This window comes from Heterodontus francisci, chromosome 27 (assembly GCF_036365525.1).
Source record: "Heterodontus francisci isolate sHetFra1 chromosome 27, sHetFra1.hap1, whole genome shotgun sequence".
In the NCBI taxonomy this organism is placed as follows: Eukaryota; Metazoa; Chordata; class Chondrichthyes; order Heterodontiformes; family Heterodontidae; genus Heterodontus; species Heterodontus francisci.
Genome location: NC_090397.1, coordinates 46,141,612 through 46,169,473, shown reverse-complemented (window position 1 = coordinate 46,169,473; position 27,862 = coordinate 46,141,612). Strand labels below are relative to the sequence as shown.

The window sequence follows — 27,862 nt, the reverse complement described above, 5'->3', positions numbered from 1 at the left end:
CATCTTAGTCCAAGGGCATTGCTGCAGGAGTTCCTCAGTGTTCTAGAGTCAACCATCTTCAGCTGCTTCATGACCTTCCTTCCATCATAAGGTTAGGGTTATACGCAGATGGTTGCAGTGTGTTCAGTACCATTTGCAGCGCCTCAGCTCCTGAAGCAGTCCGTGCCCATGTGAAGCAAGGCCTGGTCAATATTCAGGCTTGGGCTGATAAGTGGCAAGTAACATTTGCACCACAAAAGTGTCAGGCAATGACCATTTCCAACATGAGGGTATTTAACCATCTCCCCTTGATGTTCAATGGCATTACCATCATTGAATCCCCCACCATCAACATCCTAGGGATTACCATTGACCAGAAACTGAACTGAACCAGCCATATAAATACTGTGGCTACAAGAGCAGGTCAAAGACAGCAATTCTGAGGCGAGTAATTTACCTCCTGCCTCCCCCAAAGCCTGTCCACCATCTACAAGGCATAAGCCAGGAGCATGATGGAATACCCTCCACTTGTCTGGATGAGTGTGGCTCCAACAACACTCAAGAAGTTCGACACCGTCCAGGGCAAAGCAATTCGCTTGATCAGTATCCCATCCATTACCTTAAACGTTCAGTCCCTCCACCACCAATGCACAGTAGCAGTGGTGTGTTCCATATACAAGATGCATTGCAGCAACTCACCAAGGCTCCTTCGACAGCACCTTCCAAACCCGTGACCTCTACCACCTAGAAGGACAAGGGCAGCAGATGCATGGGAACACCGCCACCTTCACGTTCCCCTCCAAGCCACACACCATCCAGAGTATATCACTGTTCCTTCGCTGTCGCTGGATCAAAATCCTGGAACTCCCTTCCTTACAGCACTTTGGGATTACCTGCATCAGATGGATTGCAGTGGTTCAAGAAGGCAGCTCACCGCAACCTTTTCAAGGGAAATCAGGGATGGGCAACAAATGCTGGCCTTGCCAGCGATGCGCACATCTCATGAAATAATTTAAAAAAAAGTTATTGTGGGAGTGGGACCTGCAATTTTATTTTAAATGTGTTCAGCCACAAGCAGACAATAACGTGCTTGAAATTGAAGTATGGGGTTGGGAAGAGGTTAAAAGGAACTTTTTTTCCTGAGAGAAAGAGGGACTGGGAGAAAACTAATCAGTGAGTGGGACATAAAGCCAAAGAGTAGGGAGACCAGGGAAAAGCAGTTGGGTGTCAGAGGTATAAAGTCGAAAGAACTTGAGACAAGATTCTTCAACAGGCTGGAATTCCTGTGTGTCAACAGGTCAAGAAGTGGCAGGAAGGAAAAGTAACTTAATTCTGGGTCTGCAGGGAACAAATACTTTCTTAAAGCAGAAATGCAAAATAATGTGGGCTTCAGAAGTAGAGGTACAGTAGTGCCAGTGAATGAGGAGGCTGTACAGAGTCACCAGTGTTATGAAAGGTAATCTTAACAGGTAATTTTTGTCATTGGAATTCCAAAAAAAGTATTCATATAAGTTTACATGGTAAATGTAGACAAAAGTATTACCGAAATGTTGATAGTGGAAGGGTTTGTGGACAGGAAGTGCACACCAGCGGCAACAATATTTAATAATATACCAGTTGATTTGTTGTTGCTTTGTACACCGACCATCAAGACCAAATATAGGGCTGAATTTTATCAGTGCACCGCGGTGGTGCGCTGTGAAAGTGGTGGCCTTCTGACACGGAAGTGTCGCCGCACTGCCCCCGTGATATTATGGGGGGGGGGCTGATTTAAATGGGGGGGGGCAGAGCGTCTGCCCCCGATGATGTAGGGGGGCAGCTGCCATGTCCCCGGCCAAGGCGTCCTGCGCCACTGCACAGGCGCCAGCACCATTTTTAAAGGGCTTCAAGCTCTTCAGGTAAATTTTAATATTTAAAGTGGTGTAGGAAAATTTTTATTTCAAATAAAAAAAAAATTAAAACATGCAGGCCCTTTCCCAACCCCCACAATGGTGTGTTTACTGTCTGTTGTCTTTGTAATGTATTTTATTCCCAGCATGAACTCTTTTCCATCCCCTCCCTCCCCCCCCCCACAGCCTCTCCACTTTTGCCCTTCAACTCCTTCCCACCATCCCCACATCCAATAGGTGTACGTTTCCCCGCTCCCCCATCCCTCCCGCCCTGATATTTTATTCCTCCCCCCCCCCCCCCCCCCTGCCCACCAGTGTCACGCCTCGGGACTCCAACGGAGTTGTGGCTGGTTCGCTGTAAAATCGGAGTGGGATGGCTGCCGTTGGCAGATAAGATCATTTTCATCTAATTAATGTTCATTTAAATATTTAGATGAAGGCCCCGCTGCCAAGCGGCGGGGGGGCCTCACTGAGGCCTCGCCACCGCTGATATCTGGCAGGGCCTTCTCGACATTGGGAGTCGAGGCGGGCCTCTCCCGGCATAATTTTACGGGCCCCTCCACCACGAACCCCAACGTAGAGGGGCTCATAAAATTCAGTTCATAATGTGTAGACAAAGTTGACACAAAGTGTAACAAAAGCATGATCATTGAAACTAAGTTTTTGTGGATTGGAAGTGTGCGCCAATGATTTTTTCACATAGATAGGTTGGATAATCATATTCACCATAACTGTTTCTGCACTGGGAGCAATGTTTAATTATTAAATTGTGATCATTACTGTAGAGACTGATAGTTGTAGTCAATTAGCTGGCACTTCCTTCATCAGCTGTAAAAAATTTAATGGCAAACAGAAGGTATATATGTAAAAGGAGACAACTATTTGAAAGCAGTTATATGCAAAGATTATAGCATCTTAAAGAGTTATTCGTCTCTGAAATAAAATGTGGCAGAAATTGAAAGATGTGTCAGCAAACATTAAGCATTCTGGCATTAAAAGCAGAAGAGGAGTTTGATATTAATGGGTTATGTCTCATTGTGTTTACCGCCTTCATCACTGGCACACGAGCCTGGCAGGCTTCTAAATGCAAAATCAGAGTTATGCCAGAACAGTTTATTTCATCTGGATGACAAAGGCAGGTAAATGTAGTCTGCTGCCAGAGGTTACATTAGTGTTTAGATTATGTGTTTTGTATTCCAGTGATCTTTGTATCATGTCTCACACAAGGTCACATTTGTTTTCACTTGGGCTTTTTATTTTCAATAATAATGGCATGTAAATTTTGCTAAAGTGTCAGGAAGGCCACAGTAATGGTTCAATCAGCTGACCTTACAATATTTTCTCAAAGAAAAGTAAAATACTGTGGATGTTGGAAATCTGAAATAAAAATAGAAAATTCTGGAAAACACTCAGCAGGTTAGGCAGCATTTGTAGAGGCCCTGCTGAGGCAGATTTGAAGGAAGGACCGGGAGCAAGATCGGAGACAAGGGCATCAGGTCGGTTCCCCAACGCATTCCCATCTGACGGCGGATAGCCAATAATCAGTTAAGGCACCAATAAGGGGGATGGGGAGGACTCCACTGGGATCTTTTTGGCATCGGAGTGGACTCCCGCTGAGCACGGAGGCAGGCAGCTCCATGGAGGTGGCCTCCCAGTGGCAGTCCTTAATTAGATGGTGGGGGCGGCCAATTAGGAGGTCTCTTTACGGAAGATCGCTCTGGAGCTTTCAGTCTCCACAGATGCTGTCAAACCTGCTGAGTATTTCGGGCACTTTCTGTTCTCATTTTGGGTCCGTGCTAGGTCTGTTCCTAGAAATGGTCCCGATTCCTGAAAATATTCCATCAGCACAAGATTCCACCCAACGTTTTCAGGTCCGTGCCCTTTCGTCAGAACTACAAGGTCGCCTCAGTGGAACATAGGTGCAGGCAGTGCCTGAGGAGCAGCAGTCAAAAATGGCATGCACAATTGGGGCTAAATTGGTCATATTTAGTGGCTATCTTTAAAACCTCATAGTGTCTGCATTTAGACTATTTTGAGATTGAATGAAATCTTGAATTAAAAATTGTGATTTCAAAACAGTTTTAGTACTGTTAAAATGTGAACCACTTAATCACTTATGTATTGCCTTGGAATTGACTTGAGGTCTCCCGCTTAGGTATTTTCAATTGAGCCATCAATGTGATAGTTTATTCATTTTAATGTTGTTTTGAATTTATCAAAGTTGAATGGAATGCTATCCATTTTAGAAACCCCACTGTTAGCATCAAGCACTCCCAGAGGAGGTATAGCATGTTTTGATGTGGATTATAGCTCCCAATTCTCTGCCGCAACAGTGTGCCTTTCTCCATCTTAGAGCAACCTCTACTACACCATTTGTGAAATATTTCAATTACTCACACCAGTTCTCCGCTCATCTCTCCCAAGTGACATGGTTAATTTATCAGTGAATTGAAGAGACTGGGTTAACACTGCCTGAAGGTGATTCATTTAAAATTAAAAATGTTATCGTTTTGTTTTGCACGCTAGCAGATAATAAGGTTTGATTTAACAATTAGTGGCAATGAAATGAATTAACATTTTTACTGAAGTGCTCATTTGTTCTATTTTAGGCTGCACTAAATTTTCCAAAGTTCTGTGAGCCTGTACAAAGAGGAGACGGTAAGCCTTAGAGAAGAGGATTTAGCTTCTGTTTTTAAATAACTGCATTGAGGAAAAACTTCCCATTTTAAAAATTAGTAATTATTAAATTGGTCCTTGCCATTGTAGGGTTATCTGATAATTGGTAAAAGTAAAGGGCATATATAAATATAAACCTTTCTCCATAATTGAAGTTGTGCTGCAGTGATGTAGAAGAACCAAAAGAACATTTAATAATTCTTGCGGCTTAATTTAAAAAAAAAATACTGGTGGTTACAATTCCCTTTGGGCTGCTATCCATCATTCTGCTTCCTCTCAAACTAAGAGGCCATGGCAGACTGTACATGGGGCCATTCGATGACTAGCTGATGAGAAGTGCTACTCTGCAAAATAAAGTTGAGGTGCAACAATCTGCAGCTACACAGATTGCTATCTAAAGGTTCAGATAAGAGCAAACTGAGGAAAATTGTTCGAGATTATACTCAGAATCACAAGATGGATCAGGATAATGAAGACCATTAACCTCATCCTAGTTGAATTTTGCAGGAAAAATATCTTGCTTTTCCCTTCCCCCGGCTGTTTTATTAAATGATTCCTGGCATTTTACTGCAGTGCTGTATCTGTAAGTCCATTTTAAAGTGTTAATCGCTCTGTTCCATATTTGACATTTGTGCGTTATCTGTGACTCTTTGTTTAATATTCTTGATTTAACTTTTGTATGAGCTTACTACCCTGTATTCCTCGCATGAGAGTCCCTTCTCAGGCACCAAGATTCAAAGCTTTTCCAGTTTTTTTCTTGTAACTGAGTCCTTTGATGCTAGGGATCTTTGCATTCCTTCAGGGGCTTGCATATGTCCCTTGTATCTTAGTGACCAGATCTGCAATATGATATTGTGAACAAAGCATTATATTTGCTTTGTTGCTGCTGCAATTTGGCATGTAAGTCTCAAATGCACTATATCCCTAGATCAATTTCATGCAAATATATTTCAACACCTTTCATAGGTCAAATTTCAGTTGCAATGATTATCCTATGTACACTGCTTAGACCTGGTCATTACATATTTAGTTGATCATTGTTCTGCCTGCTTAGATATTTGTTTTCTAAGTCATGGTCCCTGGCGCTATCTCAGATTCAGTGGCTCCTGTTGCTTAGTTAGGATCATTTCTGAATTTGACTGTTGGCTAAAATTAAATCCCAAGTTGTGCCACTAGAGCTGCTCAGTGTACATCTAGGCAATAATTAATGAGGGGCAATGAATTGTAATGTGTTGTCTGATCAGTCACATGAATGATGCATCAATTAAATAACTTCTTGTTTCATTTCTGCCATGCACAGTTGTCAATAATGAGAAATACAGTGCCTTTTGTTTCTGTAGCTAATCCCTCCATCATCTGATCATGGTGAAGGACTGTATACATGTCTACATTGCTTGACAGATTCAAATAAGTTTTTTTTAAAAGAAAAATTAACTGTAGATGGGTATTATCGCTTGTCATAGTGTTAAATAATTTTCCTCAATTTTACTTTTTTATTCTGCATTTTCCATCTTATCTGGAGCTATAAAATGAGTCAGAAGAGAAGATTTGCTACAACTGTATTAGGCAGAATACCCTCTATGCTAAATCTACTTCATTGAACAGTGTCATTATTTGACTGCTGCATAGATACAAAATGAATTTTGCTATATTATTGCCAAGTCTGTGCTCACCATAAACTCACTATTATTTGTAAAAATGCTGCTTATTCTATCTTTCAATTCTCCCTCACGGAGATGGGATTTTTGAATCACAAGTTCAGATGTGGAATTTTTTTGCCTCCTTCATTTCAAGGATGCCAAACATAGCAAGTCTAGAGCATATTTTGCAGTTCTGCTCTGCAACACTGATTTGTGACCTTGCAGCTAAATACCAACGTAATATCGTTTTTGTTTTTTCTCCTTGTGCGAATTGGAGGTCAGGACTTCTTGTAAGTAGTACATCTGTAAGCAACTTTTAAAAAGGATGAGATAAGAAGGCATATAAGTGAAGTCTTGCTTGAGTTGCTTTATAGAGTATTTATCAGCACAGCCCTTAAGCAATTTTCTACACTAGGTTTGTGGCCTTCGACTAAATACAATCTGTACATGCAACGCCAAGGTATCTCACCATCCTGTTGTCTTTAGTTTAACAATTCAACCTGAAAAATGATTTGTTGTTGCCCTGAAATTCTGCTTAAACTTAACGTTGTAGAGTTTCCCAGTTTTGGCATAATCTATTGGCGTGTGGGCACTGAAGGAATGAAGAAGAATGTTAGACGTCTTAACTTAATTTTGATTTTCCTTGCTGCTTGAGTGTCATTGAGCTTTCCCAGTTGAAAATGTTTTGTCCCTCTGTTCTGCATCATACTTGATGTTTAGTCTCCCTTGTTTGAACGTACTGTCTTTGTTGCCTTGTCTAGTATTATTCTCATTCTGAAAACTTCACTTTTATTATAAAGTGATATTTAACGAAAATACCCAAAGTTGGTTTTATCCCTCTAATGGTGAAACTGTATTGCACTTATTAAAGAAGGCATTGTCTATGAATAGTATTCTAATATTGTGATGAAGCTTAATAAACTGGTTTTTAAAAGTGCAATTTTCTAGAGACATCATGGAATGGATTAATGTAGAAGATGTGATTTCAAATTTAGTTTACTGTTGGGCTTTCCCCGGGGTTTGGGAGCAAGGAGGGAAAATAAAATCAATCTCTAGCACGTTATTTGAAGAAGATAACATTAACTTGTATCAGGGCTCCTTCTTGGTGGTTAAGAATGTCTAGTAACAGGTTAGAAAGATGTCATCTGAGACTGCCCTTCCCTCCTGATTGAGTGGAATATTAGACATTGGGGAGCTAAATTAGCAAGATATAGAGGGCAGAAAGGAAATGCAGACACAATGATCAGCTTCTTCAATGTTTTTGTTCAAGCCAAAGAAGAGGATACTCATCGGCTTTGGAGAAACATTGAACCACATCTAAAAAAAGCAATGCAAACAGTTTATCTACGAGAAATCTCAAGGTAATCATCTTATGAATAAAAAGTGTACCCATTCAATAGTATTTTGTTTATCTAAAATTGGAGAAATGATGATGAGCATCCCAGAATATTGCCAGAGTCAAAAATGTGGCTCTTGAATAGGTAAGCAGCATGACTCTAATTATTCTTCTCTGCCTGCAAATACTTTACTATTGGTTTTACATGTGATCTCAGCCCAAGTGAGACATTACCAGGGTGACAAAGATGAAGACCAACTACTAAAACTCAGACCTTGCTAGGAGCAGTTTGCTAGTGGCTGCAATGTTGGCTAAAAAATTCACTTGATAGTACAGAACTTGAGAATTGCTGAAAATAGAAGCATGTTGTCGAAGCTTTTCGTCTTGCACTCATCAGGACGATATGCAAGAATAACCAGTGTAAGGGCAAACAACAACAACTTATACTGCATGAGAAGAGAGTGCTGATTGGTTGGCAAGTGAACTCTGATTGGTAGAAGCGTTGCCATGGACAATGCACCAGTTTGCGGTGACTGACAGTTAACTGCCGAGCTTTGTTTGAAATTTAAACCAGGCAGCTTGACTCTGGTCAAGGAATTGTCCTGAGGAATCAACCAGCGAATCTGCAGCTGCATGTAATAATTTCCTTGCATGTCTTAATGGGTTCCATCCTGCGCTGAAATTCACCTTTGAAATGGAGCAGTCAAATGAGCTCCCTTTCCTTGATGTGCTAGTTGAGAAATCTGTTAAAGGGTTCTCTACCATGGTCTACTGCAAACCTACCTTCACTGGTCAATACACGCTTTGGGATTCTTGCAGTTCCACAGGCTATAAGATTGGCCTTATCGGCAACCTCGTAAATAGGGCCCGAACCATTTGCTCACCATGCAAGCTTGATGCTGAAATAGGGTGAATCGGAGATATCCTGTGTGACAATGACTACTCTGATCAGATCATTTCTCGCTGTATATTGTGCAAACTTATGAATGGGCCTAAGGCCGTCATTTTCGGCCCTGAAAAGTGCCCAGTCTACCTCAAATTACCCTGGAAGGGTAATGTATCCCAAAAAATTTGAGCAACAGGTAAAGCTGGCTGTTTCACGCTGCTACTATGCAGTAGCAACACGTGTGGTGTTCGCCATTAACAGGATGCTACTGTCAAGCCAAAAAGACGTCCTGCCTATCACACAAATGAGTAATGTGATATATGAATTTCATTGCCAGTGTGATGCTAGATATATAGGCCGTACGTCCCAAATACTGGCAGATTGTATCAAGCAACATGTCACCTCCGCTGTTCGCAACGGGCAAGGTACAGGCCGTACCCAACCAGCCCGTGCTTGCAAAGCTCATAACATAGTGTCCAACATTAGATGTGATTCCACAGTTGGACAACATTTGCTAAATAATCCTCAGTGTGCTAAGAATTACACTGACAACCAATTTAAGATTGCCAGTCAGGCTCGCAGTATGGCACATTTGCACATACTGGAAGCTGCATATATTAGTACACAGGGCCCTATTTTTTGCAGACAGAAAGAACATATCTACACATTGTGCCTGTTTCAGCTGAACAAAATAAGTGACAGCCATTTGCTGGTTCATTCCTCAGGGCAATGTCTTGACCAATCAGTCAAACTGCCTGGTTTAAATTTCAAACAGAGCTTGGCAGTTAACTGTCAGTCACCATAAGCTGGTACAGTCTCTATGGCAATGCCTCTACCAATCGGAGTTTACTTGCCTACCATGCAGTAGATTTGTTGTTTTCATTACATTGGTTATTCTTGTGTATTGTCCTGATGAGTGCAAGACGAAAATCTTTGACAACATGTCTCTATTTTCAGCAATTCTCATTCACTTGACTTATTAAGCTGGTAGCATTAAATTGCAACAAGAATTGAATGTCACCTAGTCACAGACCTTGGCTAATGATACATCACACATGTGCAGTTCCAGTTATCTTAATTAAACTTCCTTCTGTGAAGCCACTAGTTTTCACTGGATGGAGAAACAAATGCCATCACCAAACCACCAAACTCTCTCTGGATTTCTGGACTGCACAGAGATAGCCCTATAGAGGATCTAGCGTCACGTATTAAATCCCCCCCAGCTTAGTGCAATATAATACTTGGACATTTAATTCGGTTTCTTTAGGGTATGTGATGTGCTGAACCTGTCCCCATTCAAAGCAAATGTTCCATTTCTGTACTTCAACTCCTAGATCACTATTTATGTTTCCTCACAGTGTGTCAGAACAGTTAAAAGATTTTTCTTGATAGATGTCCCATTATCTTTCTTTTTCACTGTGGTAACAGTGGACTGTTGGTGAGACTGAGGAACTAGTTGCAGAAAGAACATATTTACGTGAAATATTTTCATGATTACCAGCCCATCCACCTTAAACATTTACTCCCTCCACCACTGGCGCACAGTGGCTGCACTGTGTACCATCTACAAGATGCACTGCAGCAACTTGCCAAGTCGTCTTCAGCAGCATTTCCCAAATCTGTAACCTCTATCACTTAGAAAGACAAGGGCAGCAAGCACATGAGAACACCACCACCTGCAAGTTCTCCAAGTCACACACCATCCTGACTTGGAACTATATCACCATTCAGTCATCACTGGGCCAAAATCCTGGAATTCCTTACCTGACAGCGATGTGGAAGGACTTTCACTACACGGATTGCAGCAGTTCAAGAGGGTGGTTCACTGCTACATTCTTGAGGGCAATTAGGCATGGGCAATAAATGCTTGCTAACGATGCCCACATATCATGAGTGAATAAAAGAAAAAGTTGATTTTCACAATCACAGAATTGTTACAGCACAGAAGGAGGCCATTCGGCCCATCATGTCTGCACTGGCTCTCCAAGCGAGCAATTCACTTAGTGCCATTCCCCCGCCTTCTCCCCATTACCCTTGTACATTCTTCCTTTTCAGGTAACTATCTAATTCCCTTTTGAATGCTTCGATTGAACCTGCGTCCACTGCACTCTGTGGCCGTGCAGTCCAGATCCCAACCACTCCCTGCATGAAAATGTTTTTCCTCATGTCGCCATTGCTTCTTTTTCCAATTACCTTAAATCTCTGTCCTCTTGTTCTTGATCCTTTCACATATGGGAATGGTTTCTCCCTATCTGCTCTGTCCAGACACCTCATGATTTTGAATACCTCTATTAAATTTCCTCTCAGTCTTCTCTTCTCCAAGGAAAACAGTCCTAACTTCTCCAATCTATCTTTGTACATGAAGTTCCTAATCCCTGGACCTATTCTCGTGAATCTTTTTCTGCATCCTCTCCAATGCCTTCACATCTTTCCTTAAATGCAGTGCAGTACTCCAGCTGAGGCTGAACTAGTGTCTTATATGAGTTCACCATAGCCTCCTTGCTCTTGTACTCTGTGCCCCTATTAATAAAGCCTAGGATACTGTATGCTTTATTGACCATACTCTCAACTTGTCCTGCCACCTTCAATGACTTGTGCACATATACACCCAGGTCCCTCTGCTCCTGCACCCCATTTAGAGTTGTACCCTTTATTTTATATTGTGTCTCCATGTTCTTTCTACCAAAACGAATCGCTTCACTTCTCTCCACATTGAACTTCATCTTCTGCTGGTCTGTCCATTCTACCAGCTTGTCCATGTCCTTTTGAAGTTCTACACTATCTTCTTCACAGTTCACAATGCTTCCAGGCTTCCAACTTTGTATTATGTGAAATGTATAATTTACTTTGTTCAAGATTTTTATGAGATGTATTTAAATAGCTCTCTGTAGTCTTCACTAATGTTTCAAAGCCCTTCGCAAAACCTGGAATTACTTTGAAGTGCTGTGATTTAAGTAGACAAACAAAGCAACATCTTGCACACAGCACAGTGCCATTACAGCAGTAGCACAGATAACCAGTTGATCTGTTTTTCAGTGTTGATTGAAGAAGGAATGTTGGCTTAGACTTTGGGAGACCATGCATAGGGCCATGGAATCTCTAATGTCCATGTAGACCATTGGAACTGGCAGAAGGAGCCTTGGTTTAATGTCTCACCTGAAGGATGACATTGCTGGTCATGCAGCACTCCCTCCTTACTGCAGTTGAGTGTCACCTTTAGATTGATTTGCACTCTTGATATATGGCTTGAATCTGACATCTTCTGAACCAGATGTGGAACTGTTAAACCAACTGAACAAAGCTGATGTAAAATTTTAGTAAATAGTAGGGACCATCCATGGCATTACTCGTGGATAGTCTGCAGTCTGGAGCATGATGCTGATGTTTAGCCGGTAGCTTGGCCTGCCTCTCTCAAAGCAGAGGTGCGTAAACTTGTTTCCATGGGTTACCTAGGTGTGTTCCATGGATCTTCAAGGCCACAAATAAAGTTTAATATATGTTCCTGTTATTTTCATAGGTCTCAAATTGCGAATAAAACTGATAGTTTTCTCATTTATTTATGAATGAGTCAATAGCTCTAACAGCAGCCTTTTCCAAGCTCCCAATTTCAGTGCTGTATCTCTAATCTAATCTAATCTAATCTAAACCCACAAACTGCAAAGAGTACAACGTGGCACATGTGGTTCAGTTGTAAAGAGGACTGAGTTGCCTTGGCTTCATGGGCTGGATTTCCAGAGTTTTTGAATTATATGCGAACTAGGGGCTATGGTTTGGAATCCACTTTAAGGCTATGTTGAAAATGATTTGCCAGGACTTTTGGCGCCCCATTATCCTGAGCAATTTTCTTCTTCCTTGTGAGAAAAACATGTTTGCATTTTAGAGAAAAATAATCTACTTTGTGACTTTGCTGCCAGTAAAAAGTTGGAACATAAAAAGCGCTATAAGCTGGACTCATTTGAGCATATCAAACTGCATATTTAAGCTCCTCAGAGCAGTAGATTCTTCTGTGATTCTATTAGATGTTTTAACTTATTGATACCTGCAAATGAAAACTCATTGGAATGAAGTATTTGAAGTTAACTTCAGTACCAAGTGTAGAGTGCTGGCCTTCAAGCTCTATTAGTAAAACCCAGGCAACCTGCCCCATTTGCACTTACTTCTTACTTGAGGATTTGTTCTGTTTGCACTTTGTGAGTTTGGTGTCTTGAACAAAGCTTCAAAACTATCTAAAAGATCTATATTCATTCCAGTTATCTTTCCCAATTTGACTCAAATGGTTTCTTTAAAGGGGGATATTCTCCAAGTTTCAATTATGGGAAATAGTTTCATTGTTTCGAGAATTGAAGTAAAGCTTTTATTCTTAAAAAAAAAACTCGAGACTGGAGAATAAAACTATTGGCTTGATTGATTTCCATAGTTCTGTGCTTTAAAAAATGTTCTAATTACAGTATCCTATATGTTTGTTTCAGTTCTCAGTGGGACAGGCTGCAGCAAGATGATAAAGAAGGTGGACATCTGAAAGGTGAACCAGCCCTGGTTGAGTTGACCAGAGGAATCTTTGCCCTTTACTTGCTGCTGATCAGATGATAAATTTTAGATGAGTGTGGGTTGTAACCATAAAATTTAATTTTTTTAAATTATGAATAATCCTACATATTAGGATTACGGTATGATATATATCATCCACTCCCTCACACTTTTACTAACCATAATTAGCAATTAAATACATTGCCACTTTATACCCAATTGTTAAGTTATTCTACTGGACAAAGGAATCATGCAGTTAAATAATCCTGATACAATTGAGGGAAAAACGGTGATTGCAGACGATTTTGGGCAGAAACTACTTGAGACAAGGGAACAAGGATGACTTGGGTCAGAAAGGACTGTACTGTGGAGAAATCCTTCCCACCTGAGATCATTTTCGGCGCACTGACTTACTTGCCCATCTTGATCACATGCTAGTCTGCATAAATGCTCGTTCAGCCTGACTGCTTCCCAGCTGGCCTTCTCACTGGCATGCTTGGAGTGCTCTCCTGCTGGTCTATCCCCAGTGTTTTTTTTGATCCACCTGCTTCCTTAGCTGTCCTGAATGCGAGCTGCCACAAATACCGTAACCAGGATCTCACAAAATGTTCAGCCTCTAGTGATTCCGCACTCAGTTCACCCCACAGTTGCTCCAAAGCCCATCCTACCCCCTCACGAGCATCTATGCTATGTCCACTTCCTCTCATCTCACCTTGACCCTCAACTCATTGTTTCATCATAGCCACAGGCACACAAGTCCTTCCCTGTCCTCTTAGCTTGGCCTTAGCTCACTCTTTCTCAATTGGACATACTGCAACATCTCTTGACAACCTTTTTTTTGTATCTTAAACTCCGTGTATGCCATCTTACTACGTAGCATAGTCCTTTAAAGGTATAACGATCAAGAGTACTAGTAAAGAAACGTGAGAGCTAGACAGGCTGCAGTGAACAGCGTTTGATCATTGTACAGAAAGTAAAAGATTGGAAAACAAAGAATTAGCATGGGAACAGAGATATTGTACTCCTGTCATTGTAAAATTACGTATCTTCAGATTTACCAGTAGCAATGCCACAGGTGATCCACTCATAAGATAACAAACAGCTTTTTAGATGAAAGTTCAGAATTTTAGGTTGAAAGTGGTTTGACAGTTAAATGTAGCTATGGAGATGTTATACTTCTAGGCACAAGGCAATGGGAGTGTATAATCAACTTCATTTCAGTTGCAATATAGTGAAGTGACATGTCAATTTAATTAGGGTCTTGTAAATTTGTGGTATGGATCGCTTGGGTTGATTTTGTTATTTCAGTTTGGTGCTTTTCATTAACAAACAGGGAAAAAGACCTGCCAAATGATCATTTTAGTAATTGTCGTTTTTAAAAAAAACAGCAGTTTACTGAAATCACTATGTCTGGTAACTTGCAAATCTTTTGAACCGATCTTGCTCTATCTGTTCATGCTTCTTGAATTTGAATTAGATTTGCTATTTTTATAATAAATATTACATTTTTCATTTTCTGTATCTTAAAACAATAGATTTATGATAACTTTGTGTGGGGCCTTATTTGCATGAGCTCCATGCTGATTATGGAATTTAACAGCACAGTAACAGATTGGTTGGTGGCCCACCATGCATATAGTGGTGAACTATGTGATTAATTCCCCCCCCCCAACTTGTTCACAATATCCTAAATATTTTTAAAGCAGCTATCTAATTCCCTTTTTAAAAATGTTTATGGACTCTGTTTCAACGATGTTTGTTGCAGCGAATTCATATTCTAATCTTTGCAGGGCTGGGGATTCTAGTCTCCATTTTCATTTTATGTTCATTTTAAATTTGTGCCTACTCATTAACATGTTTACCATATTCAGATTAATGCAATGAATTAGTGAATTGTCATACTGTTTTACCATGGGTGAAAGTAGTTCTTTTGAATGAGCTTTCCAGCTTCTGCTTACACCCTAGAAGGAACTGGGAAGCAGATGCTAATCACTTCCTTACAACAGCAGTTAATATGCATACAGTGCCTTGCATTTTCCTACAGCTTTATCAAGAAGAGCATTGTAATGAAGTTAACTACCATATTAATAGGGAGTATTACCTGGAATGGAATATAAAAAGAGTGAAATTTCAATTTAAAAAAAAAAATGCCAACAGCTCCAGTGACCCGGGTTCAGTTCTGGGTACTGCCTGTGCGGAGTTTGCAAGTTCTCCCTGTGACTACGTGGGTTTCCGCCGGGTGCTCCGGTTTCCTTCCACAGCAGGTTGATGAGGTAAATTGGCCATGGTAAATTGCCCCTAGGGTAGGTAGGTGGTAGGAGAATTGAGGGAAGGTGGGGATGTGGTAGGGAATATGGGATTAATGTAGAATTAGTATAAATGGGTGGTTGTTGGTTGGTACAGACTTGGTGGGCCGAAGGGCCTGTTTCAGTGTTGTATCTCTAAATAAATAAATTTATGTTTGTGTGAAGCACTTCATCTGTCAAGAATATTTATTGCACATCAACTACTGCAAATGTTATACTTCAGCACAAGCCTATCTCTGTCCACAGCATGCTTTTAGCTCAAGGTCTTTATTTCTAGAACTTTGCAGATTTTTAAGTCTTAATTTTTTTTTTGTTTTGATGCTCAGGACTTTCAGCTCATGCACATGTTGAACTTCCGTATTACTCCAAATTCCTGCTGATTGCTGCTTACCTCTCCTCCTACAATCCTGCTAGAACAGACAAAAGGTTTTTCTTGAAGGTAATTCAATTTATTTTCTTAATTTTTGACCCTTAATTGTTTTTGTGAAAGCATGTAGAATGGAATAAATACAGAAAATGCAGGTCTGGCTGCATCTGTGGGGAGAGAAACAGTTAACGTTTCAGGTCTGACCTATCAGCAGAACTCATTGATTAGTGTAGAATGGAATTTTATGTTTCATGCTGTGGGTGATAAAATGTACAGATTCTGATGGTGTGATTAACAGGATTTCAAGGGAGCAATGTGATTGCAATAAATCAGAAACGCAGTGCTTTAATAAACTTAAGCTGTTCTGCAAGATATACATTCTGAAATATGTCAGGTTGGCATTTGAGGTGGAAGATTATTGGTATCGATTGGAAGGTATCTGCTTTACTATTGTGTCCTACCAATTGTATGTTCAGAGTGCATTATATTTTAGCAACACCATAAATGGTGGCCCTGTTTGTTGCATATTTGACTGTTCCAGGAATTAGTTAAAGTTAAAGTTTCATAGTAACATGATAAATCAAAACACCAGGAGTAACTGCTGGGATCTCCTTTGAAGATACCAATGCATTTTTTTAAGTGTCCATTTAAACAAATGAATCATATTGCATATTTATGAAAAAAGGTGAATTGCCAGCATGCAATACACTGGAAATTCCCTCTTTTCCCTTTTAGATATGCTAATGCTTTTGAATAGCTTCAAGTAGGAATTGAGTTGTACCCATTTTTATTTCCCATGATCCTAAAACAGAGCGCAATAGTTAATGAAATTGTAAAGATTATACATTTCCGTGGGTTGTTGAATTATTTAGATTTATTAATGAAGCAATGAAGCTCCAGGTTTAAAAATTGGGCTATTCCCAATCTGAAAGGAGATGACTTTCCATTTGATGCTTGTCCTTTTGCAAGTTGATGCATTCATTATCTTGGAATTTAGCAAAAAAAATCTGCTGTAATAAATTGAATTACAAAGAATTTGCAGCACAAAAACAAGCCATTCAACTCAACTGGTCTATGCTGGTATTTATCGTCCATATTACATCCTGCCTACCCTTTGGGGCTGCTCCCTGTGTCAGCCTTGCTACAGTGGTTGGTAAAAAAAAAAGTGCCCCTTGATGGGATGAGTACCTATCTGCAAGGATATGGCATGTGGTCAACAGAGAAGATTACTTGACATCAATTGATTAGAACTAAGTGTAGTAAGATCCAGCACACTCCTACAACATAATACAGGAAAAACAGATATGTTTGTGTCGGGCAGCACTACAGTGGTCTGCTACATCAACAAGCAAGTGGAGTACCCTTGTTCTTAATCCTTTTGTCAAAAGTTGATCCCGCTAATATATTATGTTGATGCCTTGGTCATAGGATTACTCAGTTCTGCATTTAACTGGGTAGACATCATGGTGACAGTCTTAGTCCACACATTTCACCCGATGAGCAGAAGATCCACTGGGACACTTTCAGGATTTATGAAAATCCACAGTTTGAATTGTTTGCATCTCTTAAAAGCCATTAGCTCCTGTGTTCCTGATTGGTACTGCCTCTGATCGCAATCTGGAGGCTCGGTGGTCTCCAGCTTCCCTAAACCTGAAGGTTTTTGTATACAGTTCTTCTGTTCTGTTGTCCCCTGATCTTGCAAGTAGGTCAAAGTATATGAGTAGATAGTGAAAATTATACTAGCAACCACTTTCTGGCTTTCAAATCTTTCCCCTCAGACATGGCAGTTTATGGAGACAGGATCCGACTGCCTTACAGGGGAGATATCCCCTCTTTGTTCGGTGGATTGTCAAGTACTAATCCTTCTCACTTTGGTTTCAAGCTGCATTCTACATTGCTGGAATAACTGCTCAGAAATTTCCAATTTGGTCTAAGTCCAAAAGTTGTTGCGTTTATATTAATCCATAAGAAAGTCAGTATTATTTTTTGCACTAATAATAAATAAGGTGTGAAATATAATTTCATGACCCAAGATGCAACCAAATAATTTTTTTAATTTAATGTGGCACAAATAATTTTTTTCCAGTATTCCATTATGATTGTAGACATGTATTCTATTCTTTATGCATTGTATTTTACACCTTAATGAATATATAACGAAATGGATTTTAGATATTTCTTAGCTACAGAATTTTAAGAAATTCTACTTTAGGAAAGTACTTTACTACAGGTTCTTCAAAAGTCACCAATATACACATTTTGAAGTTTTTTTTGTGTAAGATGGAACAAGAAAACTTTTACAAATATCGGTGCTTGCTTTCATTTTTGTCAGATAATGTGTAAGCTGCATCATAAAGGTATTGCTCAATGTCCGACTGAGACAGGGTAATCTTTATAGATTGAATTGTAAAATCTAATACTCAAAGCATAATGGAGCAAAGCAAAATTGTTCATTTATGTTTTAGCAACCCTGTTACTCCTGAGAATTAAGTGAATTGAGGACTTTATGATCCCCTCCTTAAACTACTTGTAACACTAAAAACAATGGTTGTCATAAGCCATTTCAAAACATTTTGTGAAATGAATAATTAATTCCAATAGTGCTCAGGAGAGAAATAATCCCATGTAATATATACTAATATAAAAGCAAAATACTGCTGATGAAAGGTCAAAGACCTGAAATGTTAAATCTCTTTTTCTCTCCATAGATGTTGCCAGACCTAAGAATTTCCAGCATTTTCTGTGTTTATTTCATACAGTATATATTCCTCATCTTGATGCACATCTATTGATGTGCACGGTTAGTAGTCTTCTAATTTGTTATAATGAATACATTTTCTCTTTATTTTTCCTTGGATCTATAAAATATTAATTGAATACTTAAGTCATTTTCTGCCCACTTATTAGTGGTAATTAATATAGACATGTATAGGCAAAATGGACTTAATGGCACAGTTCTAAAGAGTATGCAGAGACAGAGGGACTTGAGGCTACGTGTGCATAGATCTTTGAATGTGGCAGGACATATTGAGAGAGTAGTTGGCAAAGCATATGGGATCTTGGCCTTCATAAATAGAAGTATTGAGTACAAAAGCAGGGAAGTTATGCTGAACCTATATGAAGCTCTAGTTAGGCCACAACTAGAGTATTGCATCCAGTCCTGATCACCTCATTTTAGGAAAGATGTGAAGGTCCTTGAGAGGGTGCAGAGGAGATTTACCAGAATTGTTCAGTGGATCAGGGAATTCAGTTACAAGATTAGGTTGGGGAAGTTGGGATTGTTCTCCTTGGAACAAAAATTGAGGGGAGATTTGATAGAGGTGTACAAGATTATGACAGGTTTAGGCAAGATAGATAAAGAAATTCTTTTCCCATTAGCTGATGGCACAAGGACCAGGGGACACAGATTTAAGATTTTGGGCAAAAGATGTGGGAGGATGTGAAGAAGAACTGTTTGCGCAGCAAATGTTAATGACCTGGAACATGATCCCAATGAGGGTGGTGGAAGCGGAGACGATCAATGATTTCAAAAGGAAATTGGATGGGCACTTGAGGGAGCTAAACTTGCAGGCTACACAGATAGAGTGGGGGAATGGGACTGACTTGATTGCTGTACATAGAGCTGACATGGACTCTATTGGCCGAATGGCCACTTCCTGTGCTGTAATGACTCTGACTATTTGAAGTAAGCGTACTTTGGGCTCTGTGGCAATGCCCCAACAGTGCTCAGTATTGGCCAAAGGGCATTTTTATTTTTAATTTTCCCTTTCATAACTTATTGCCTTTGGCTATTATAGGATTATTGATTGATTTGTTGACTAAGTAGTAGTGGATAAATGGAGGACAGTAACAGTGCAGCTGCATTGTTTTTCAACATTGCACTGCTTATCTACTGTAAAATTACAGGTACAAGTGTGCTGAAGTATTATGTGCAGTCATATTGCATACTGTGCTGCTTCTATTTATTTGTGTATGTGATTTAAGTTGAATAGTTATAGAAATGTAGTTTTACAGCTAGAAATTTCAGTCTTAGGGTATTTACATTTTTTTATCATTGTATTCGATTGTATAGCTAGTGAACTTTTCCAAACATCTTGAGAAAGGATAAAGGAATAGAGGCACCTTAACATTATTAAGGCAATTTTGCTGATGTAAACTGTGCTGTTGTGATCGGCAAAAATAAAGACCCAATTCCAAATTCTAGTGACCTGCTGACTCAGCATCATTTCAAGGGGATTGAGCATACTCTTCATGTGAGGAAAGCACTGTTGTAATGTCTGTATCTGAATAGCACTGTGGAAATTGCTGGATGTCCCCGTACATTTATGGCATTCCATTGCCTTTTCTTGTATTTGTTGTACTTGCGCCAACTTTCCATCCTGGAAGCTCAAGATACAGACTTAATGTCAGAATCTGTTCAGGTTTGAAACTTGTCTGGGTCTTTTCCAATCCATGCACCCGCCCCCCCCCCCTCCCTCTCCCCTGCAAAAAAGTGCTCAACAGTAATAGTAATCTTTTTAGGGCAGAATTCAAGGGCTCTTTTTGTGACCTCTAAGCATAGCACTTCCTCACCTGGAACAACACCTTTATATAGTCTTTACCCATAATCAATGAATGAGGCTCAAGCTCTTTCCCTCTCCCAAGGATATATTACACAGATCTAAGGAGGGGGAGGTAAGTGGCTAGGTTGACTTAAACTGTGATGGCGAAAGAGATGGAATAGAAGAATAAAGTGTGAGGACCACTTCATTAGCTCAGATCTATGACTGACCCTAAACATAATCAAAATATCTTGTTATAATTCCTTAACTTCTCAAAGTTAACCCACTAAGGACCAAAGTGATGCATTTTACTGCTGCATAATTAGTTATATGGAAAATAGTTAAGAAGGTGCTTCAGGGCACCACTCAAGCAGTAACTGCTTTAGCTAACTTAAGGCGTGAACTTAGTGCTTATGCAGCCAACTTGGTCTAGAAATCGTTCCTCCCCCTCTACCCCTCTTTGGCCCTTGCTCTGAAGTGTACTGAAAAATATGGTGTAACTGATGCGAAAGGGCAAAAATGGCTTTTGTGACTTGCTTATCCTAGTGATATGCTGGGAATATAAATGGAGAATAGGGAGTACTTTTCCAAAAGTGAGTAATCCATCCACAAGTCAGCATGGTTTTACTAAAGGGAAATCTTGTTTGACAAATTTAGCAGAGTTTTTTGAGGATGTAACTAGTAAGGTAGACAAAGGGGAACCAGTAGATATAGTAAACCTGGATTTCCAAAAGGCATTTGATAAGGTGCCACATAAAAGGTTAATAGGCAAGATAAGGGCTCATGGTGTTGGGGATAATATATTAGCATGGATAGAGGATTGGTTAAGAGACAGGAAGCAGAGAGTGGGCATAAATGGAGCATTTTCAAGTTGGCAGGCAATGAATAGCGGCGTGCCACAAAGATCAGTGCTGGGCCCTCAGCTATTTACACTCTATTAATGACTTGGATGAAGAGACAGAGAGTAATGTATCTAAGTTTGCTGATGATACAAAGCTCAGTGGAAAGGTAAGCTGCAGGGAGGATGTAGAGAGGCTGCAAAGAGATATAGACAGGTTAAGTGAGTGGGCAACAGGATGGCAAATGGAGTATAATGTAGGGAAGTGTGAAGTTGTTCACTTTGGTTGTAAAAATAGAAAAGCATAATTTTTTTTAGAAGGTGTGAAACTTGTAAGTGTTGATCAGAAAGACTTGGGGGTACTCGTACAAGGAACGCACAAAGGTAACATACAGGTGCCGCAGACTATTAGGAAGGCAAATGGCATGTTGGCCTTTATTGCAAGGGGATTGGAGTACAGGAATAATGACGTCTTACTAAACCTGTACAGGGCTTTGGTGAGACTGCACCTGGAATACTGGGTGCAGTTTTGGACTCCACATTTAAGGAAGGATGTACTTGCACTGGAGGCAGTGGAGCAAAGATTTAATAAATTGGTCCCTGGGATGAGGGGGTTGTCCTATGATAGGATGAGTAAATTGGGCCTGTATTATCTGGAGTGTAGAAGAATGAGAGGCAATCTAATTGACACATACAAGATTCTGAAAGGGCATGATAGTGTAGAGAGTTTGTTTCCACTGGTTGGGGAATCTAGAATGCGGGGGCACAGTTTCGGGATAAGGGGCCGATCATTCGGGACTGAGATGAGGAGAAATTACTATGCTGAAAGGGTTGTGAATCTTTGGAATTCTCTACCCCAGAGGGTTGTGGATGCTCCAGCGTTGAATACATTTAAGGCTGAGATAGATAGATTTTTGGTCTCTCGGAATCATGGAATATGGAGAGCGGGCAGGAAAGTGGAATTGAAGCCCAAGATCACCCATGATTGTATTGAATGGTGGAACAGGCTCAATGGGCCATATGGTCTACTTCAGCTCGTATTTCTTTTGTTCTTGTGTACTGACCATGTTTTATTGCAGGCTTTGTCTGTAACTATAATCCTGTGACATTGATCACCAGTCGTGGGAGTCAGTTGCCAGTGTTCGCCAGAGCTGGCAGGCAGCCATAAAGGCGGGGCTAAAGTGTGGCGAGTCGAAGAGACTTGGTAGTTGGCAGGAAAAACGACAGAGGCGCAAGTGGAGAGCCAACTGTGTAACAGCCCCGACAAACAAATTTTTCTGCAGCACCTGTGGAAGGGCCTGTCACTCTAGAATTGGCCTTTATAGCCACTCCAGGTGCTGCTCCACACACCACTAACCACCTCCAGGCGCTTACCCATTGTCTTTCGAGATAAGGAGGCCAAAGATAATCTCTCCTACAAATTAAGAAATTAAAATGCTTTTTAGGATTTGCATTACTTATTTGACTATAGAAATGGTATTGTGCCCAAGTGAGAATATTTTTATCATCTTGCTATGCATATAAAGGCCAGTGTCACTCCTGGCATTTTGTTAATGTAAGCCATATAAAAAAAATTGTTCTTGCTGGAATGTGTATTTGACCACAATATTGTACTACCCGTTTCATTGTAAATATCCTTTTACACTAAGTTTTAATATCCTTCCAGATAAAGGAAGGGTCGAAAATTCTAATCCTTTCAGTATCCATACATTATAAATGGAAGTAATACCTAGATGGTACCGATATGTCTCCTGCTCAGGCAGAAATTTCATGCCAGCAGTGAGATGGAATTAAAATCTTTGCAAGTGGGTTTGAATATGTACTCAAGGAAATATGGTGAATTATAGTCAACCTCAAATGGAGATAACATAGGATATTGCTGACAATTATATATTTTAAACGACATGCTTAAATATTTTTTCCTTCAAATTTTTTATTTTAGCATTTTTCAGTTCAAAATATACAATTCTGATTGTGGTGGGACCAACGCACTGTTAACTCAGTCCCATCGTTCCACAGATCGGCTAACATATCATTTTAAAACTTTCCATTAAAGAAAGACCCAGCCAAATTGTACCATCTATTAGCCCCTCGAATGAGGCTAACCAAACCAGGTGTCTTTAAATCAACAAATTAACTCTTTAAAGAGACTAACTAAATTCTTAAAATACTATAAAGATAAAAACAACATTTAAAATAGAAAAAATTAGAGTCCTTGAAAATTTACAGTCCAATGTTGCGCTAAGTCCTCATAGGATATTGCTTTCCTTCTCCAGTGAATTTCAACAATTAACGACTTGCAAACACTTTCAACGGAATCAATCTGACTTTAGAGTTTTTGAGGGATAAAAGATTCTCCCAGTCTAACTTTCCTTTCTTCAATTTAAATTACCAGAGATCTCTGTCTTGGCTTGATGTTTTAGAATTTTGAGAGATAATAATTAAACAGACTAAAATCCTCTTCCTTCATTTTAAATGGTTGAGAGTTCTTTTTCAGATGTGCTCATCACAGCTGTCTGTGTCTGTGTCTTCTGTCTGTGTTCTGTTAGGACAAACTGTCTTCAACTCATAAGCCAGTTCAAAACTGAATTGTAACAAATGTATTGCATCAGGCTCACTCCCAGTGGCTGTTTCTATGGTAAAGAGAATGCACCCTTTGAATTGCAGTCTCCAAATGGCTGTTTCTAAGGCAACGAAAATGCACCTTCCTATTACTCCTAAGGCTTGCTGGCTGTTAAAGCAATACTGATCCCTTGCAAGCCTTAAAGGCAAACCGCATATTCCGAAAAAAAAACTGCAGGACCGTGACAATGTGTTTGGACAAAGGAGTAAAATTTGGGCTATACCTGTATAACAATATTGAGTCTTCATTGGATATTCTAGAGCTAAAATACATGCTATGAAAGACGTAGTTGACTGTAGGAGAGGGAGGAAAGACTGGGCAGAGAGCAGCATCCAGGAGTGGTTCACCACCAATGAGGGATTGGAGTGATGTAGGTTTCGTAGATCAAGATCACATCCATTTTATCCTATTATGAGTTTTGTCACAGGAAAATATGGAACCATTACTCTCGGTCAAGGAATACCTGGCGCAGGCTGTCAGTCTTACCTTTGACCTTTTCGCCACAGTATTTACATGGCTGGTCCAATTAAGGTTTCGTCAGTGGTAATCCTCAGGAAGTTGATGATGGGGGATTCAGTGATGTTAATGCCGTTAAATGTCATGGGGAGGTGGTTAGACTCTGTCTTGTTGGAGATGGTCGTTGGCTGGCACTTAAGTGGTAGCAACATTCGCGCCACACATCAGCCCAAACCTGAGTGTTGTCCAGATCTTGCCACATGCAGGCACGGACAGCTTTGTTATCTGAGGAGTTACGAATGGGTCTGAACACTAGCCCAGAATTTGCAGGGCTTTTGATGGAGAACTGTTAACATTTGCTGTAATTACCCCTCTAAATCTGTCTGCAATTTCAGGATTTAACGCAAGCACAGATTAAATCCTGAAGTTGCAGTCTGTTGTCGATTGCTCTGCCATAGACTGCGCTATGGACCTCCCCCCACCGCCCCGAATAAATTGATCTGGTTAGAACTTACACTTCTTTGCCCTTGTCCCACATTAGAAATGCCATTAGAAAACTAAGCCTTGTTCAGTGCGGTAGAACATGGGTTTTAATGGCAATTTGAGTAATAACTATTGCTAAACAACCAATCTGGGCCTGAAAAAATAGTGGAGTGTTGTTAAATTTCTCCATTATGAGTCATTACTAAATTTTTTAAATAATTGCAATTGTTTTTGTTTTTAAAGTTTGTTCATGATATTTCAGCTTCTATCTGAACCCATGTGTATGTCCTAATCTTTGTTTCACTCTGTAAAATATTTAAAAAGTGGGTTGATTAGTGTTTTACCGCTGACTATAAATTATGGGCCAATGATTCTGGTAGATATTGCCCTACCAGTCACCATCAATATTGAGAAAAATCATCATAAACTCATAGGCAAAATAGAGTTTTGGTTTCAGTAGTGACAGACGTTGTAGGTAGCGATAGTATAGGTAAGTTGCTCAAGATCCCTAAATAATTTTCACTTTCCAGCCATTTTTTTCAAAACTCAAACCCACCTATCTTGTACCACATAAGGTGATAATGAGATACTGGTGAAATAAGCAAGAACAACATCATCTAAGTTTAATTAATTTGCTAAGTGTCCTAACAGTGCTGACAGTGTATGAATGTGTTTAATTTCAGTGCAGATTTCTAATCTGAAACTGCAAATTAGTTCATTTTAATAGTTTCAAAATACTAGTTCTTGGTCTACCTAAGCAACATAAGATGTTTAAATTGGTTGATTCATTGTATGGTTACTTTTTGCTAAGTATGAATTTAAAAGTTGCACTTGGAGATGGCAATAGTGTATTCATTGTTATAGTGTGGATTCAGTTAGCAGGTGAGTCATGCTGGCCTGCAGAAGCCCAGATTTGATTTCTGGTAAATGCAGGGTTGGTTGTAATGATATATAACAACAACTATTTGTTTTTCTATAGCACCATTAGCAAAGTAAAATACCCAAGGCACTTCACAGGATTATTATAAAACAAAGTTTGACAATTACATGCGATGAGGGCAGTTGACCAGAAGCTTGGTTAAAGAGGTAGGTTTTAAGGAGCATCTTAAATGAGGAAAGAAAGGAAGAGATGCAGAGAGGTTTAGGGAGGGAATTCCAGAGCTTACAGCCTTGGCAGCTAAAGGCACGAGCACCCCAATGGTGAAGTGATTAAAATTGTGGATGTTAAGAGGCCAGAAATGGAGGATGCAGGTGTCTTGGAGGCTTGTGGGACTGGATGAGGTTAGGGGTGAGGCTGTGGAGGGATTTGAAAACACAGATGAGAATTTTAAAATTGAGGCATTTCTTAATGGGGAGGCGTTTCTTAACGGGAAGCCAATGTAGGTACAAAGACAATCTCCTGTTTTCTTGTTAAAGATACAATTACTGTTAGCATCTCACTCAGGCACAATTTTTCCAACACTTCTTTTAATCTGTCAGATAAATGAGCTTGCTTTTAATATCTTTTTTTTCCATTGGGTGTGATAGCCTGAAAACTATTTTAATAATGCAGAACTGTAAGGACACGTTTGCTAAATTCTATGTTAGCAAATCAAACGTGTTAGTAAAATAAAAAGGATCTAATCCAAGAAAATATTTTATCGTAATTTAAATAATTTTAATAGTGAATTAATTACTTTCAAAGTCCAGGCATTCTTGAAATATGGGGTACTGCAGCAGCCAATTTGCACACAGGAAGGTCTTGCAAACAATAATTAGATAAATGGCCCTATAATCTGTTTTTTTTTTTGGAGTGACATTGGTTAAGAGTTCAATATAGGCCAGGAGACCAGGAAAGCTTATCTACTCTAAGTGCTTTGAGATGTTTTATGTTTTTCTGAGAGGGCAGATGGGACCGTGGTTTAATATCTCCCTCTCATCGGTCTAGATTATGTGTTCATGAAGTGGAGTAGGACTTGAACCCACAACTTCTGACTTGGAAGTGAGAATGATATCACCTGAGCCAAGGCTGAACTTTTGTATTTTGGCTTAAACTTAGTATTTTGTTGGTGTTTCAGATCAAAGTAGTACTTTTTTATTTGTGAAGGAGGATGATATGTGTACATTTTGACCCTTTAATTTATTGGACAGAATTTGTATTGGTGGGCAATTAGTACTTAGCAATGAAATCTCTTGCTTTAATTGGAAATTTTCTTTAGCCTAAGGGTAGCTGTTGAATTAAACAACTATTTTGGATTAGCTCCAGAGTAGTTATAAAACACAAACTTGCGTTCAGGTGTAAAATAGATTTAGAATTTGAGAAACATTAAATCATTTTTTTTTATTGTAGATATATAATTGCTTTGAATACTTTGTGCAGATCAACACAATGTTTTAATTTTTCTTTCTTCATGTTTTATTTCCAGCATCATGGGAAAATTAAGAAAACCTCATTTTTGAAGAAACACGAAAAGGTAACAATTGATAGTCAATGTTATATTTTAAGTTGGATTGAACCAATGTCTGTGCTGCAACTTTTATTACTACTCAAATATCACTAGTTTTATTGATGCTGAAATATATTAACTAATATGGTTATTTCAAATTTAGAAATAATTTAAACGATATACTCTGTACAGGATCATAAAATTGCTGGCAAAACATTTCAAGAAAACTGATCAGTTCTCCCGCGATGAAACCGCACATTGTTCCTCTTTAAATTTTACATTGGTTTTTATACTGTTTGAATTGTTTCATGTTTTGCTTCTATGATCTCTGCAGGACCATTTATTAAGTCTCAGCGTGGTTCTATATAGACAGTAGTACAGATTTTAGCATCAAGGTATTTTGTTTGCAGTAGAATTAAAGGTATAGTTGAATCTTTCCATACTTTGCTTTTGAGATAATGTTTCATTGCCATTCTTTTCTGTGCTTGTGATAAGGACCTGTTTTTCCTATCTTCCCTTTCATATTGACCTGTCCCCTGTTAGTTCTGTTGATGGACATTAAATACCGAGTAGTTGTAGTAGGGTGAACAGGTGTTGGGTATTGATTAGTTAATTGTACTCAGAAGTATATATAAAGAAGAGCCAGCCAGCACTGGTTGGAGATTGTTAGGAGTGGAGAAGTAAGTTCTGTGGCAAGCAATAAACAGTCTCCACCAAAGCATCCTAGTCTCAGTGTTGTCTTCACAAACAGGCTTGGAAGTTTCTCTGACATCCCCCTTCAAAGGAGATATACTGTGATACTTTTGGTGTCAAATTTCATGTAGGCTTCTGAGAAGGGGTCCTGACTGTAGCACATTTCTAGCCTTGAAATGATGGTGCACATCAACAT

General features: G+C 39.5%; 1 protein-coding gene across 3 annotated transcripts in view; it reads left to right on the top strand.

Moving 5' to 3' along the window:
- The window catches only part of orc5 (origin recognition complex, subunit 5), a 132,647-nt gene that overhangs the window by 52,251 nt on the left and 52,534 nt on the right, over positions 1 to 27,862 (top strand). For all 3 annotated transcript variants that reach the window (XM_068059740.1, XM_068059741.1, XM_068059742.1), the window contains 5 exons: positions 4,478 to 4,526; positions 7,455 to 7,545; positions 12,876 to 12,928; positions 15,566 to 15,678; positions 26,953 to 27,000. In XM_068059740.1, coding sequence (XP_067915841.1) covers positions 4,478 to 4,526; positions 7,455 to 7,545; positions 12,876 to 12,928; positions 15,566 to 15,678; positions 26,953 to 27,000 — 354 coding nt within the window. The remainder of the gene's footprint in view (positions 1 to 4,477; positions 4,527 to 7,454; positions 7,546 to 12,875; positions 12,929 to 15,565; positions 15,679 to 26,952; positions 27,001 to 27,862) is intronic.